Raw genomic sequence first — 17,828 nt, 5'->3', positions numbered from 1 at the left:
TCACTTTCGGAAAATATAAAACCCAATTCACCATTAATCTCAACTGGGAAACGCATAGGAATTTTAAACGTTGAAGCCTCCATCTTCTTGTTCACCACCTGGGCGTAAGACTGAACCACATGGCTTGAAGAAACTTCAGGCCCCGCCGATTGCGAGGCCATTGGAGGGGCAAAGGGTATCGTCAAAGGCAACCCTACGTTTCTTCTTATAAAAGGTTTTTCTCCGTTTCCTTAATAAGATTCCTAGTTTGGTTATATTCTCATAATAGCTCATTATTATTCGTTATTTTATTATTATTTTTTACATACTTTTTACTACAATTTAATATTCTATAATTATTTTTTTATTACTTTTTCACTATTATTCACAGAAAACTTGAAAATATCTCACTACCTAAACACAACGTTAAGATTTGGCCTTAAAAAAAATACAAATTTGGTGGAAAAGAAGATGACATGAGTAGGAATTTTTTGTGAAGCTCTTAAAATCTTTGTTACTATTTTTTGTAAAAGAAATGATTTAGTATTAAAAAAATAAGCTATTGAAACTGTAAAATCCATATACCGTTTCTTTTTAGAAGACAGCTTCCACGGTGGAGTCCACAAATAGTACAGCTTTAGGATAAAAAGAAAGCAAAAACGAAGAAAGGTGAAAATGGCCTTACTGTTTTTGTATGTTTTTCTTTTCAATATGCGATAATGGACGTGCTTAATCATTCGCCGTAGATCGCTCCCTGCATGCAGATTGCTTCTTTTGCTTTACTCGAACAAAAATAAATATATAAACAAAAATGAAAAGTTGCCAAACACATAAAATTTTATTTTAACTAAAAAGTTCTATAAAGTAGTATACATCAATTTATGATTTGCTTTATCTCTAGATTATTTGAATATTATTTTTATTCTGTATTTATTCTTTTGCAAATATTTCTTCTGAATAAACTTGTAATATGCACAAATCTTTTAGTTTCTATAGTATCTCACCATATAGTATTGTGATTGCAATTTATTTATTTACACACAAAACAACAAAAATAATCCAAACAAAAACTAAAAATAAAATCAAAAGATAAAAGTAGAAATGAGCTTTATAATATAATTTATGGTTCATTGCAAAATTAGTACACAAGTTTTAACCTTTTTGTAACTCGAGATCTCAAATTTCAACTTTTGCAAAATTGATATATGAACTTCAAGAATTTACAATTCAATACCTCCGTTTATTTTACTATTAATTAGAACATTAATGATGTGATTGACACGTAATATTTAGGAAAAATACTCTGTCCACAAATGGATTATACAAAGTAATCACACAAACACTTAATACGACTCATCAATTTATAGAATTATTTTTATTGTAAAGTAAATCTAATGGATCAAATGAAACTACGTCTGTTTGTAGGATTACTTTTATATTATCCATTTGTGGCTAAAGCACTCTTTGATATTTATACGCCACGTGTTAGTCTTTAATTAGCTAATGTGGTATCAATATTCACATTAACCAATCAGAGACTAACACATGGGCTACTATTAATTTACTAATAAAAAATTGATTTTGGTGATTATTTAAATGTTTTTTAAAATTCATATATCAATTTTGTATAAATTATAACTGAGATCTCGAATTACAAAAACAATTCAGGTATTAATTTCATAATTATTAACCCTAAAACTTAAGTGCTTTCAAGCCACCTCTGTAAATTCTTATGTCATATTTGATAGAAACACGTGTCATCTCCCTGTCGTCGCCTTGACTATACCTTGAAAGGAAAAGACGGGCAAAAAAACAAAAAAGGGCTACTCATGTGGCCAATCAGTAGATGCAGTAACTGTTTGAAACTAATGCAGATAATACAATTTTTTAATTGTAGAATTTTATCAAATAATTTTAAAAAATAATAAATTCAATTTGTAATTTTTATAAATATACTATCTAAACCACAACTTTATCCCCCTTTTTTTACAGGAGGGGTGGCTCCCACTTTCATCTTCTCATTACTCAAGGATGGCTTGGATTTACACTCTTGGGCCTTGGCCATCTGATGGAGATCCAAGAATGGTCATTTGTAATGCCACTAGGAGAGCTAGGCATGTCGAGGCTAGAAGGGTGGCATTGGGGTACATGCATGGCTCGGGTGATGGTCCTTGGCCACCAAAGACAAGGTCAACTAAGAGGATGATCAAGTTGTTGACCAATTAGTTGATTTTAGGGGTTGGTTGGCAAAACCCTTAAACTTAGGGGAGGAGGCAAACCCCTTGATTTTAGGGGATTGGGCATTTGCTAGAGGGTTGACCGAATATCTCCTTCAAATTAGGGAGATTATCTATTTGTTAATTTATTTGAGTTTGTTTTCTTCATTTTAGAAGTTGTTGAGATTGTTTCGAAGTTTGACTTGTTTTTGGAATTGTGATTTCAAATTTTAAAAGAAATTGTTACAGGGAATAAATGGGGGAAGGCTAGCCGAACTCTAGAACTATTTATTTTGGGTTTGCATTGTAATTGAGCATTATGTTATTTTCAATAAAAGTAAAGCTTATGCTTTCTTTCCCTAATTTTCGAGAATTGAGTGCTAGCCCGAGTTAGTCTTAATTTTCACCATCATACCAATCGAATCTTGGTGTTGCCTTAAGGTAACCCTAGATTCAATCACCCAACACGCTACAAACACTTGAGTGAGAGAGAGGTTTCCACCACCATGTAAGGAGCCTTTTTTCCATTTTTTTGAATGGGTGGCTCTACGGCTACCGCGGGGGCTTATCGCTAGGCTTCATAGTGTAATTTCATATTTTTTTTTCTTTTCTTCTGTATTTTTTAACTTTTTAAATATTTAAAAAAAATTATAATATTATTAAAAAATATTTATTTAACCATTAAATAAAAAAACAAAAAACCCAAAGCCCCAACGGGAGAAGTATCATTTCTCTTTTTTCATTATTATTATTTTTTAAATCTGGTCCACAAACTCTACCCCAATGTTGCCCACAAGTTTAAATTGGTATCACATTACAAAAGTATAAAAGAAACTAAAAGAAACATGAAATAGGAAGTAAAAGAAACTCATTTTCCTATGTAAAAAGGAAAAATCTTAATTTGAACCATTTCAGCAAAGAGATTAAATTTCATCGAATGCTTCAATAGTAGAATTTATAGATGCTTCCTATGTAGACAGACGCACGCAGATGAAGAAAGAAGGATATAGAACTTGCTAATTTATTGCTCAATCTGTAGATGATCGTGTTTTTGCTAAACGGAAAAAGCTTGGAGGACAGGTCACAGATTAATTTTTTTTTTTGAATATTCAAGCTTTCATCATTAATTTAGCAAATGTTGGATACAAAGAGGGATTCCCTCCATTGTTATGCTCTCCTGAGAGAGTTTTAGTGCATCCTTAGCTAAACAATGAGCAATACAATTTGAGTTTCTAGATATATAAACAACCGATCCATACTCCAAGTTCTGAAGTTCAGCCTTGATGTCTTGTATAATCAATCCTACTGAGCTCCAGTCCTTTGCCTCTGAGTTGATATCTTTGACCACATTGAGAGCATCCCCTTCTAACATTACTCTTGAAATGCCTATCTGTTTACAAAGGAGAATTGCTCTTAGTGCAACCATCGCTTCTGCAAGTTTGGCATCAGGAAAAATGCACCTTGATGATCTCAGAGTTGCTGTTACCCTTCCTTCCCATTTTTTTATCACCACTCCCACCCCCATTCTGCTGTGTACTCGGTCGACTGAGGCATCCCAATTTGCTTTGTAAACGTTGAGTGGTGGAGGTCTCCAAGTAGTTAATCCAGTAGGTCTTCCATTGATCAAGTCCACCTTCACCCTGTCATTGGCTTCTTTAAAGTCTTTGGTCGACTGAAGAGCTGCTTGGGCTATCCGAGATGGGTTCTCAAACTTTCCTTCAAACAAAAAGACATTTCTTCTCCTCCACACATGATATGCTGTACAGGCAAACAACTCTACATCCTCTTCATTGAGTATTGCTATTACATGTTCCACTACCTCTTTGAAGGATTTGAACCCGACCTTCATTTTCTGAAGTCCTCTAGTGCTGACAGACCATATATCCATTACTGCAGAACAAGACCATAATGCATGCATAACAGACTCTGTCTCCTGTCTACAGATGGGGCATAAGGGGTCTTCCTTAATTTTCCTCTTTTTGAGATTGAGGTTTGTAGGTAGAGACTCGTGGGTAGCTCTCCATAGAAACATCCTAACAGCACTTGAGGTCTTTAACTGCCATATTTTAGACCACACTTCCTTCTGCTTGGGTTGTGCCGAGCTTTGTCCCTTTTGATACTGCTCCATTGTACTTACAAATGATATGCACTCTTTACAGTGAATTTGCCATCTTTGGAGCACCTCCAAATAAGTTTATCAGGGTTGCCACACCAACTAATTGGTATTCTGCTTATGTTACTGATGTCTTCTTCTGTGAACACACTCCTCAAAATCGACATGTTCCATGTTTTGGAATGCTCATCAATCAAATTACTGACTCTCCAGCATGCATGCCTCTGGTCTAATGGGGTCTGCACTTTGAATGTGGTTGGTTGAGGGATCCATTTGTCTCTCCATATGCTAACTCCTTCCCCATTTCCAATTCTCCATATCAATCCTTCCTCTAAAACTTTCTTAGCTTCCAAAAAACTCCTCCACAAAAAAGAAGCATTGCTGCCCAGTTTTGCATTGAGGAAGTCTGACCTGAAATAGTATTTAGCTTTCATCACCTTGGCTGCTAGAGATTGTGACTGTTGTATTAGTCTCCACCCCTGCTTGGCCAATAGAGCCAGGTTGAAATGTTCAAAGTCTCGGTATCCTAGTCCACCTTTAGCCTTATTCTTTCCAAGTAATTTCCATGGCAACCACTGAGTCTTGATTTTGTTATCTCGACTGCCCCACCAAAACTTTTGCATAAGTTTGTTCATAGCATTAAGAATAGTTTTTGGCAACTTGAAAATGCTCATGCAGTATGTAGGTATTGCTTGGACTATTGACTTTAATAACACTTCTTTTCCAGCATTTGAAATGAATTTAACTTTCCAGTTTTGCATACGATTCCTTATAGAGTCCAATACTGGTCTGAAAGATGCTAACTTGTTCCTTCCAACACATGAGGGTAAGCCAAGATACTTCTCAAAAACTTTGGCTTCCACCATCTTAGTAGCTGAGATAATAACCTGTTTTGTCTCAAATGCTGTATTTTTACTGAAGAAAATTGTTGATTTCTAGAGATTGAGTCTTTGTCCAGAAGCTTCCTCATAAGTTTTGAGAATTTTAGCCAATCTACTCCACTCTAGTGCATTTGCTTTACAGAAAAGTAAGCTGTCATCTGCAAAGAATAGATGATTAACCTTCAACGATCCTTTAGCAAATGGAAAGCCAGTAATGTGTCCCTTTCTCTCAGCTTCATCCAACATTCTCCCAAGAACTTCAGTACATAGAATGAAGAGGTAAGGGGATAGAGGGTCCCCTTGCCTTAGTCCTCTAAAAGGTAGAAAATGTTGTTGGGGGGCTCCATTAACAAGCAATGAATATTTTACTGAAGAGACACCTTGCATAACTAATTCTGTCCATCTCTTATCAAAACCCATCTTTGACAGCACTTCCTCCAAAAAAGACCACTCTAACCTGTCGCAAGCTTTGCTCATGTCTAACTTCATGGCCATGTACCCCTCCTTCTTATGCTTCATCCTATGATTCATAGAGTGCATTGTTTCATATGCTACAATGATATTGTCTGAGATCAACCTCCTAAGAACAAATGTACTTTGTGATGGAGATATCAACTTGGAAAGAAAAGGCTTAATTCTGTTTGCTAGTACTTTGGAGAACACTTTGTAAATCACATTGCATAAGCTTATAGGTCTATATTCAGTCACCAATGTGGGCTTTCTCTTTTTTGGAATCAGCACTATGAATGTTTCATTAATCTCCTGAATACCCCTCTTGGATTTGAAGATCTCTTTGACAACCTCGACCACTCCCTCACCAACTGCTTCCCAGTGGTCTTGGTAGAATCCAGCAGAGAACCCATCAGGTCCTGGGGAACTCATTGGATTCATCTCAAATAGAGCACATTTTACCTCTTCATAAGAACATTCCTTTGTTAGCTGGAGGTTCATCTCGGGTGTCACTACTGAGTTCATATCAGCCAGGGCCTCCTTGATGCCATTTGGGTTAGATGACTCGAACAGCTTTTGATAATACCTTTGAAAAATGTCCCTAATGACTCGAACAGATTATAAAGATGCAGCCTGCTGATGCAGCCTGCTGATGCACCCCATAAACTAAAGAATAATGATATAGTCACCGCTAGCTCCCTTTGGTTCTCTAATATATTTTTTTATGTGTTTTTTTTTAATTTTAATTTTATATAAATTTTTTTAATAATTTTAAATATTTAAAAAAATAAAAAATTTTATAATATTATTAAAAAATACTTTTTCAATCATGAAGTAAAAAAAATGATTTTTTATTTTACTTCATGTTTAAAGAAGTATTTTTAATAATTTTTTTTTACTTCATGATTAAAAAAGTATTTTTTAATAATATTATAAATTTATTTCATTTTTTTAAAATATTTAAAAATATTAAAAAAATTTCTATAAAAAATAACTGTAAAAACAATATATCAAAAATTATATGTTAGACTGTTCAAATATTTAATAATTTTTTTTTACTTCATGTTTAAAGAAGTATTTTTAATAATTTTTTTTTTTACTTCATGATTAAAAAAGTATTTTTTAATAATATTATAAATTTATTTTTTTAAAAATATTAAAAAATATTAAAAAAATTTCTATAAAAAATAACTGTAAAAACAATATATCAAAAAAAAATTATATGTTAGACTATTAAAAAAAAAAAATTATATGTTAGAGCCAACGGTGAGAGACAGTGCAGTGGCTCTAGCAGTACTCTAAATTAAATGTCGACTCCGATTGACTCGAGTTAGCTAGACAGCTGTATGACATGTCCCGTAGGACAGATGTAAGATGTTAAGTGTAAATAAATATAAAATAATATATTTTCTTTTTAACTTTTGTATACTATTTTCTTTCAATATAAATTAAAAAATAATATTTTATTATAAAATATGTGTGAATCGAAAAAGCCTAGAGGATAGATTACAAAGATGTAGCCTTCTGTTGCGCCACATGTAGTGGACGTTGTCTTGGACACAGAGTCTGCTAGGCAAAGCCAGCTGTGTGATATCTCCCCGAGGAAAGATCTAAGACGTTGTAACACTCAATCCATCAAACACTTTTTTAAAATTTTTAGATTTATATGAATGAAAAGTTCACCGCTTAAGATTAACGAATATTTTTTTTGAAATTGACTATAGGTCTAAATTTTTATTTTTGACATATGTCAAATATATTTTTATTGGGCATGCTACTTTAAGTTAGAATCATTAAATAGTTTTAAATTAGATAAAATCTTTTTATGGACCAAGGAAAAATTAGAAGGACAAATTATATTATTTTAAAGATCGAATCGGAACCTAAAACTCGAACAAAAAATCCAATCAACGCTCAAAACCCAAGCTCATGAAGCCAGAATCAGTTTCCACGTCAGGCACGTTTCATGTTTCATGCCATGCACGGTTACTCTCTTTTTTTTTTCTTTTTTCTCATCTAGAATTTTTCTAATCAACTCTATAAATACATATATTTCTCTCCTGCAAAAGAAGTTGCCACAACCTAACGTTTTCAGTGAATCACCTCCTTCACGTAACTGCCATTTTCTTCCTACTTCACACCTCTTTCCACCATAGAAACAGCCCCAAACCGCATCTACACCTCCACAACCTATCTGTCCACTCACTGTTGACCCATACTCTACCGCAACAACCCATGCATAGCTGCCTCTCCACACCATCGTCCACAACTACACCGTCCTTAGCCCCACACCGTGCACTTCTGCAATGCACCACCCACGGCCAACAATGGTCGAACTCCACCACGAGCACTCAGATTGCATGACAAGAGACCCACCTATCGAGAGCAACTCTACGAAAGCCCAATCCCGCGTGCGTCCACCACACAGAACCACCTTGCCCAAACCTCACTGCCACCACCGTAACCCACCGTGACCTCCAAGACGCCATGGCCACATCCAAGCTTAGAGAGCCTTTGTTTTTAGGAGTCCAAAACAGAGCAGTTGCACCATGGACAACCCCCTCTCCTCCATGCCATCGCCTCCCTAGAAGCCTAGCCCTTCACGTTGTCAACCCCCTGATTAACCCCTACATGACCTTCACCACCGCAAGCCTCCATCGGAAGCAACCTGACCCTGCTACTACAAACACGTTCGCCCTGCTCTCGCTCTCTCTCTCTCTCTCTCTCTCTCTCTCTCTCTCTCTCTCTCTCTCTCACTCACTCACTTCCATAGAGCACTCCCATCGTGCCCAATCACTGGATGCCGCTCGTTTCTGATCACAATAAGCCCACCGCTGCCCTTTACCCTCCACGAATGGCTGCCTAGTTTTTTTTAACTAAACTATATTTTCTTTTGCCATAGGTTCTTACGCAGATATTAGAGAATAGAAGTTTAGTTTGTAATTACGATCTTTCCCTTCCAGTCATGAATCTAAATCGTGCTATGAACTTATGTTTTTTTTTGTTGGGCTTGATTGTATGATGGGCCGGGCATATCAAAATGCGCTAGCTCATGGGTATTTTCGATTTTGGGCCATTTATATTTTGGAGTCGAGATCGCGTGTTCGCTTGGACAATACTATAAACCAATTTATGGAATAACATGATCATAAGAGTGTTAATCATGTTATTGTTTGAAGAATATTTGTAAAAATCAAAATACTTTGGGTAGAGAAGATATTTTAGGGTTTCAAGAATTTTAGTCATTAGGAAAATAGATATTTTTCTCTTTAATATCTCGAGTTTGAATTACAAAGTACGTGTTCAATTTGAGATTTACGGAAGTTACGTGTGTTATATAGGTGACGATTAATATTTACTCGGCACTGTTTTGGAGAAAATTATGGAAAACTAAGAAGTCCAGGTAAGCGGGATTCCTATGCTAGGCTTTGCATAAAAATAAAATGGGTTGAAGTTGATTTTTGAAAAATATGGATGTTTTGTTATGAAAAGAAATTTGAAACGACCTCAGTTATTTGTTCTGTATTACTCATGAAATTTTGTATACGAACAAAGTATTTTCTGGCATGACTGGTGTAGACATGAGCTGATTCTTGGCATTCTGTTATTGAACTGAGAAAAATGAGCTAATATGAAAATTTGATAATTCTTTTGCATGTGACATGAAGATGTTTTGAAATTGTTTTGAAAAATGTGAAATAATCTGAATTTCAATACTCTGTTTTGATATGATGTGGCATCTGAAAAACTTTTGATATGACTTTCTGATATTTTTTTTATTCTGGTTATGATATGGTGATTCTGATTTTGTTCTAACTCTGATTCTGGTTCTGATACGGTGATTTTGATTATGTTTTGACTCTAATTCTGATTCTGATATGGTGAGTCTGATTCTATTTTGCTATGATCTTTGGCCCTGTCACTGGATATAATAGTGATATCTGGCCTGTCACGGGATACAATAGTAACCTCTGGCCCTGTCACGGGATATAATAATGACATATAGCCCTGTCACGGGATACAATTGTGACTATGGCCCTGTCACGGAATATAATAGTGATTTCTGGCCCTACCATGGGATATAATAGTGGTCTTTACTCTGAGTGCAATCGCTTTGATAACATGGTGATTTATGTTCTGTTTGACTTTCTGCAAAATGCGCAACCCTACCACGGGAGTTAAACATGGTCTCTGTTTTGATATGATGCTTTGATATATTCGGATATGATAAGATAAGATAAAGATTTTCAATTATGTTTTGCCAAAGGAATTTTGAATAAGAATATTTTTTAACTTTCGCTCTGAAATTTTTGAGAACATGTTCTTACTCTGCATTTTGAAAATAAAAAGTGTTTTGTTCTGCATTTTGAACTATATAAATGCGCATATTTGCATACTAATATATGTTCTTTGCTTACTGAGTTCTTGACAATTCAACCCTTATTTCCATAACTTTTTTCTAGATATTTGTATGGTTCACCTGGAAAACATGAGTAGGAAGTATTGAAAAAGTCTGATGATTATATAGATGAATAAGTGCTAAGGGTACATGTGTATTTTGGAGGATCATATTTAGTAGTTTTATCTTTAGTGATTATTTTGGTGCATCAAGTTATGAATAATTTGAGTCTTTATGAAGATATTATTTTATTATGATTTTGTTCAGTATTTCTGTGAAGGGACACAGATTTTTGGATCAAACAAATAAATTAAATATGTTATGGAGTTTCTGCTTAGTTATTATTGATTATTGTAGTTGATATTAAGTGATAAAAGCTAACTCTCCAGACCTCCGGGAACATGGCGTTACAGATGTAAAGTGCAAACAAATGTACAATAAAATATTTTATTTTTAAATTTTTTTTACCATTTTCTTTTATTTTAGATGTCATTTGGATAGTGAGTTGAAATGAGATGAGTTGAAATGAAAATTTAAAGTTGAATAAAATATTGTTAGAATATTATTTTTTAATATTATTATTATTTTGTGATTTGAAAAAATTGATTTGTTTATTATATTTTGTGTGAAAAATTGAGAAAATTATAACAATGAGATGAGATGAAACACTTTCACAATCTAAAAGGGACCTTAGTGTGTATAAATTAAAAAATAATATTTTATTCTTTTTTGTTGCAAAACAACAGCAACAACGATGACAATAACAACAACAATAATAATAATAACAACAATGATGATGATAATGATGATGATGATGATAATAATAATAATTGAGTGAAACCATCTTTGTAAACTCATTATTTTCGGCCAAATATATATTATCATATAATGAAATCAGTCACATCTCTATAATCTTTCATTGGTTCATTTTTCTGTTTAAAAGGCATGCATTTTAAAAACTAATCACTTTTTAATTTTAAATAAAAGTTAGTAACTTGATTAATAAAAATTAATGATCTAATAGATGCATTAGTTTCAATAAATTCAACGTAATATAATTGTATATATGACTTAATTCTCATTTAATAAAAATACAATTGGAGGGATTATATGACTTTATAAGAATAATTCTTATTGTAATTTATACTGGTCGTACACTCGTGCGATGCAAGGGAGAACCATTATTTATTTTTTATACTTCTTATAAGCATGAAGTCTTTTTAAATTTTGGCATTCTTTGATTACTAATCATAATAAATAAAAGGTATAGAAAGGAGACAAAGCATTACAGAGGAAAAGCTCTTCTTTCGGAGAATTAAGAGCATTCCCATCTGGTTCTGCATCTCTTCCTCATCCCCAAAATTTAGGGATTATTTTAAGATTTTGGAGAAAAATCCTCTTAATCCCAATCCCCATTTTGCGGTTTGTTTATACGGTCTCTACAGTCGTTCCCCATATATGAGGAACTATTGTACATCCGCATCTCCACTTGGTTGTTCTTCGTCCCGCGAAAACCCTCTCCATCGGTGTGCCCCTCCCTCGCAACACTAACGAACACAGTACACACCTCCATCAGCATTCTTGTAAGTTTTTTACTTCGGTTTCAAGAAATCAAAACCATTTCTTATTTTCCCTTATTTTCTTGGAATATCTCTCTCCTTCTATGTTTCTCTCTTCCCATTTTTCTTTCTCCCTACGCCATGATCAAGGTAAGCATACCGATGGAGAGCAACTCTGTCTCTGGCTCGGCGATGTTTTTGTTGTTTAGCTGCCGAGAAAGTGCCGAGCTCACTTTCACTGTTATGCATTTTGCTTTTGATTTTTGTCACTTAGATTTAGTTTATGACTTTGGGGTTTTTAGAGGAAACCGCTTCATCAATTTTATTCTTGGGTTGCCATTGATTTCTCTGTGTTATTTTGGCTCTCTTCGTTGTTTGGCTGCCGAGAAACACCATGGAAAAAAACCTACTATTTGATTTGCAATTTTTCTCGGTAGTCACTCTCATTTAGATTGAGGTTTTGGGCTTTGTTGAGGAAACCGATTGAAATTGCCTATGACAGGCGTTGCCATTGATTTCTCTATATTATTTTGGCTCTCTCGAGTTGTTTGGCTGCCGAGAAAGTAATGGGAAATTAGTTTCTATTTTTTTTCTCTCATTGCTGTGTTGACTGTTGGCTGTGTTGACTGTTGAAATACCGAGAATTTCAAGGAAAAATTCACACAGATTTTAGGGATTTTTGGTTTTGAGAAAAATTTGGTGGAGTTTTTGGTTATGGAATGTGTGGGGTTTTTGGTTTTGAGAAGAATTTGGTGGAGTTTTTTGTTATGAAATTTGTGGGGTTATTGGTTTTGAGGAGAATTTGGTGGATGAAGTGGTTATGGAATTTGTGGGGTTATTGGTGGTTGAATGGCTCATTGCTTACGCATGTTGTCAATATTTCCACCATTCTAAGTCTCATTTATTTATAAATTCAATATGAAGGAACCTAATGGGAATGCTCTTATTTAGTATTATTGTGATTTGCATTGTTGTTTGGTTGTTGTTTTGTGTGAATATGTGAATTGGTCAGTTCTGTTCGATTGCTTTTTTGCCATGTCATTGTTTGAGAAAGTTATGTTGTGATAAAAAAATTATGTGTAAATTAAACACCTTCGGCTATAATGATGACAAAGCCTGGTGGGGATACAAGAAATTTATGGTCATTTCCTCAATGGCTAGATAACTCGGACGGCCAACAAGTAGTGGCAACCGGTTGTTGCGACCATGAAAGGGTGACCAAATTTCGTAGATGTCACCATTTAGTTCCTGAGCCGGCTCTTGGAAAAACCCCAAACTTCATACTTAAGTGTCTAACATTTCAATGCATTTTTAGAGATGGATTCACAAGACCCTAGACATATGTATTTCACCAACCTCCTCAGTGAAGATCCTCAACTAGACCCCACATACGGTGGGCAAAGTGGAAACTCTTCTATGACTGTTGATGACTCTCCACCCCTACCCCATAACGATCTTATCGGCGTTAGGAAATCAGTCAGGGGTGCGAACTTCACCCCCGAGGAAGACAAGTTACTTGTTTCTGCATAGCTTAATTGTAGCCTTGATGCCGTCCAGGGAACAGACCAAAAACACTCTCAACTTTGGGAAAACAATTATGAATACTTCCAACAATTTAAAGAAACTACAAATGATCGGACCATCAAGTCTTTAATACATCAGTGGTCGGTTATTCTAAAGGCCAAAAACAAATTTTGTGCGAAACTAGCGCAAGTTGAAGGGTTGAATCAAAGTGGCATGACCGAGCAAGACAAGGTAGAATATCCATACTCTTAATTGTTTTATGAATATTTAATTTTTTTATACATTGGTTTAACATAAACTTTTTTGTTTACATGCAAGTTTGACAAGGCGAAGGTTATGTACGCATCGGTAGGGAAATCCTTCTTCCAGTTCGACCATTGTTGGCACCTGTTAAAGGACCAACCTAAATGGATTTGGCGTTCCACAAATCCAGATCCAAAGTGAAGGAAGATGATGTCCCCATCCCCGACCCCGACTCGATGTTCGGGCGTTACAGTAGATTCAGTTTTTGATCTAGAGGCGGATAAAGTGGTAGATAATGAAGTGGTCGAATTGGACCGACCAATGGGAAGGAAGGCTGAGAAAGGAAAACGAAAGGCCAAAGCCTCGTCAGCACAGGAGATTGTTGGGCTCAACAAGCTGAAGTATACGCTTTTGGAGGAGTCACGTGCTCAGGAGAAATAATATTTTTGTCTCAAGGCCGAAAAAATGAAGTATGACAAGGAGAAATAGCTAAATTTCATCCGTCTTGAGGATGAAAGACTGAGGTTGGAGGCTGAGAAGATGGAAAATGAGAAGGAAAAAGAGTTAAATGAAATCCGTCAAGAGGACAAAAGACTGAGGTTGGAGGCAGAGAAAGTAGAGCTCGCTAAGAAAGAAGTGGATCAGCGCATTATGATGATGGATGTGAGTGCCATGCTAGGAATGCAACGGTTATATTTTGAACAACTGCAGAGGGACATCATGGCGAGATGCAATGATGCAGGACATTTGGATTGATTGTTTTATGTAAAAAAAATTATTTATTTATTCCTTTTTTGTTTCAAAAAATGATAGATGACAATATTAAGACAATTTATTTCTTTATTTATTGATATTTTGAAACAAGAAAATTGCCTATTGCAATTTTAGAAACTATTATAGATTACCTCAAATATAATCACTACTAACATAAAAGAAATACGAATTAAAACAGAGAAATCAAATATAGTCACTATCACATGAAGGAAATACCAATCAATTATTCGACATGTCTACTGTTGGGAATATTTTTGCCACTAATGTTCAATTAGATTTGTTTGGAGCTGATAATGTGCCGAGGTGTCTCTAATATTATGATGACATTGGATGAAGTCCATAAGCTCAGTTGTATGATTGCTCGAGAATTGGGGGACTTCATCATCAAGTTGATCATACTCAATGTTCGATTCCTCACTATCATCACGCTCGTCTTCAATGATCATATTATGTAGAATAACACATGCCTTCATTATATTTGTTAGTTCCTTGACTTTGAACATTCAGTAAGGTCCACGAATGATTGCAAATAATTGTTGAAATACCTCGAATACACACTTGACATCTTTTCTTGCAGATTCTTGTGCTTTCACAAAAAAAATTTTCTTATTCCCTTGTGGTGATGGAATTGTCTTGACAAAAGTTCACCACTTGGGATAAACACCATCCGCAAGGTAATACCCCATCTCGTAGTGGTTGCCATTGAATATGTAATTGACTGGAGTAGCACGCCCTTAGGCAAGTTCCGTGAAAATAGAAGATCTCTCTAGTACATTAATGTCGTTATGTGAACCGGGCATACCAAAAAATGCATGCCATATCCAGAGATCATATGAAACAACTGCTTCTAAAATAATAGTTGGTTCACGAATGTGGCCGGAGTACATACCTTTCCAAGCTGCGGGACAATTTTTTCACTTCCAATGCATACAGTCAATGCTTCCCAGCATTCCTGGGAATCCCCGTTGTTCACCAACTGCAAGCAATCGAGCAATATCATTGGCATTTGGAGACCGCAAATATTCATTTGAAAAAACACTTACTATTGTCTCAGAGAATTTTTTAAGGCTCTCCATTGCGGTGCTTTCACCAATACTTATGTATTCATCCATAAAATCTCCAGTAACCCCATATGCCAGCATTCTAAGTGCTGCGGTTATCTTTTGCATAAAAGATAAATTGAGTCTTCCGGCATTATCTATTGTCTAGACGAAGTATGGCTCGTAAGACTCAACCTCATTTAGAATAAGAAGAAATAGGGGCGGCTCATCCAAACTCTCCATGGAAATAGATTCGAGGGATATACTGGATTTTCTGTGAAATAAACGCGAAATAGGCACTTCTGCCCTTGAATATGATCACGCCGAGTAAACTTACGACGTTGGTGATTGGCACAATGCCTCGATGACTATCCATCGGCCTCGTCATTAAGAACAACATCAAACTCATCTTCAGAGGATAAGTATGTGAGTAATTTGCGAAAGAATGTACGAGCCATTTGATGAAGAGAGTGAGATATTAGGGGAGACTGTTTAATTTTGGTTCTTCAAATGAAATGAGACTTGAGTTTGTGAGAATGTGAATACAAGCAAAATGCGTATTTATAGAGGAAAAAATTACCGTTACATATAGGACAAAAAATGTTACCGTTTGAGAGAAGACAAAAAAAGTTATCATTTGAGAAAAGATAAAAAATATTACCATTGGAGGCAGGACTTCAAGATGTTACCGTTTGAGGTAAGCGTTCAAAATATTACCGTTAAAAAAGGCACATATTAAAAAAAATTACTACTTTTATAATACGGATTTTGGTTTGAAAAATAATATTGTATTCGGTAGTCAAAGTCGTATAGGTATTTAGTAAAATGTGAAATTTGAAAAGAATGAAGATAATAAGATAAAATAGTTAGTAGTTAAGATTGTAAATGGAAGTGAGAGAAAAAAATAATAAAGAAATAATAGAGAAATATTATTTAATAGAATAGAGATAGGGATGGGGAATGTGATGTAGAAGGTTTTTGAAAGATAAGTAAAATTTAGAGAAAAGTTTTAGGGAATGTACTTTTTAGTTACATTATAGGAAATTTTATGAGGAATTGAATGGGGATGTTCTAAGATATGTAAATTAATATGTTCAAGGCTCACAAATTTCTATCAGATGCCCCCACACATTTATTTCTAAAGAAGGTAGGCATTGTGAATGTCCAATTCAAGGTATCACAGGCCCCCGAAAGCTAAAACTGATGGGGGCCTGGGATTCCAAGATTTTAAAACTTCAAATTAGCTCTATTAACTAAACATGGATGAAGAATACTACAAAGACCTAATTTTTTGGCTTCACAGGTTCTCAAATCAAAATACTTCCCACAATCTGATTTCCTTAAGGCCAAACTTGGCACCAATGCTTCATTCATCTGGAAAAATATAATGGCAGCAAGGAACTTATTAACTGAAGGTCTTATACGAAAAATAGGAAATGGTTGTTTAGTGAATATATGGAAAGACAAATGGGTTCCAACTCCAACTTCTTTTAGGATTCAATCTCCAGTGAAAATATTAGAAGAGGATGCAAAGGTGTTATGGGAAAGGTTGGAGTGAGGGCATGTCAGGAAATTGAATATTTGGGCCATTTGATTTCAAAGGAAGGAGTGAGGGCAGATCCAAAAAAGTTGGAGTCTATGGTTACTTGGCCAATACCTAAAAACCTAAAGTCATTAAGGGGTATTTTAGGTTTGACAAGTTACTATAGGAAATTTATTAGAGGCTATGGTGAGATTGCTGCCCCTTTGACTTCTTTGCTAAAAAAGGATGCTTTTGTGTGGACAGATTCGGCTACTAAGTCTTTTAATGAGTTGAAACTTGCTATCACTAGCCCTCCTGTTCTTGCTTTGCCTGACTTCACCAAAGCACTTGTCATTGAATGTGATGCTTGTGCAACTGGTGTAGGAGCAGTTTTGATGCAAGACCAAAGACCCTTAGCCTTTTTCAGTCAAGCCTTGAAAGGGAAAATTTTAACTCTTTCCACTTATGAAAAAGAATTTCTAGCCTTAGTGCTAGCTGTTAAGAAGTGGAGGCCATATCTTTTAGGAAGTGCTTTTGTGATCAAAACTGATCACCATAGCCTTAAATATTTGCTTGAGCAGAAGATTGGCACTGTTGCTCAGCAAAGATGGCTTTCTAAGCTCCTTGGTTATGAGTTTACTATTGAGTATAAGCAAGGTGTGGAGAACAAGGTGGCTGATGCCTTGTCTCGTAGGGATCAGGTTGATGAGCTTGGAGAGTTGGCAGCCTTATCATTCCCTACACCAACATGGCTCTCAGAGTTGAAAGCAGCTTATGATGCAGATCAGAATGTACACAACCTAATTACTGCATTGCAGTTTGATCCTACTTCTAATTCTTCATTCAAGCTAAGACATGGCATTTTGTTTAAAAAAGACAGAATTTATGTGCCTGACTCTCTTCCATTGAAGCAACAGATTTTGAATTACTTGCACTCTAGTCTTGCTGCTTTTTCACAAATGTTTGCACAGAGCTAGATTGGATTTTTATTGGCCTGGTCTCAAGCATGATGTCAAACAATTTATTCGTGAATGTGAAACTTGCCAAAGAAATAAGATCCAAAATCTCATTCCAGCTGGGTTCTTACAGCCCTTACCTATTCCTGAGCAAATATGGACTGACCACTCA

General features: G+C 35.3%; 1 protein-coding gene across 1 annotated transcript; it reads right to left on the bottom strand.

The window, feature by feature from the left end:
- Positions 1-4,328: 4,328 nt before the first annotated feature.
- LOC118348912 (uncharacterized mitochondrial protein AtMg00310-like) lies at positions 4,329-5,174 on the bottom strand. Its single transcript, XM_035691484.1, has one exon. The coding sequence runs from the start codon at positions 5,172-5,174 to the stop codon at positions 4,329-4,331; it is 846 nt and encodes a 281-aa protein (XP_035547377.1).
- Positions 5,175-17,828: the final 12,654 nt, after the last annotated feature.

This window comes from Juglans regia, chromosome 7 (genome assembly GCF_001411555.2).
Source record: "Juglans regia cultivar Chandler chromosome 7, Walnut 2.0, whole genome shotgun sequence".
Lineage (NCBI taxonomy): Eukaryota > Viridiplantae > Streptophyta > Magnoliopsida > Fagales > Juglandaceae > Juglans > Juglans regia.
Note: the sequence above shows the minus strand (reverse complement) of the source record. Positions and strands in the feature narration are given on the sequence as shown.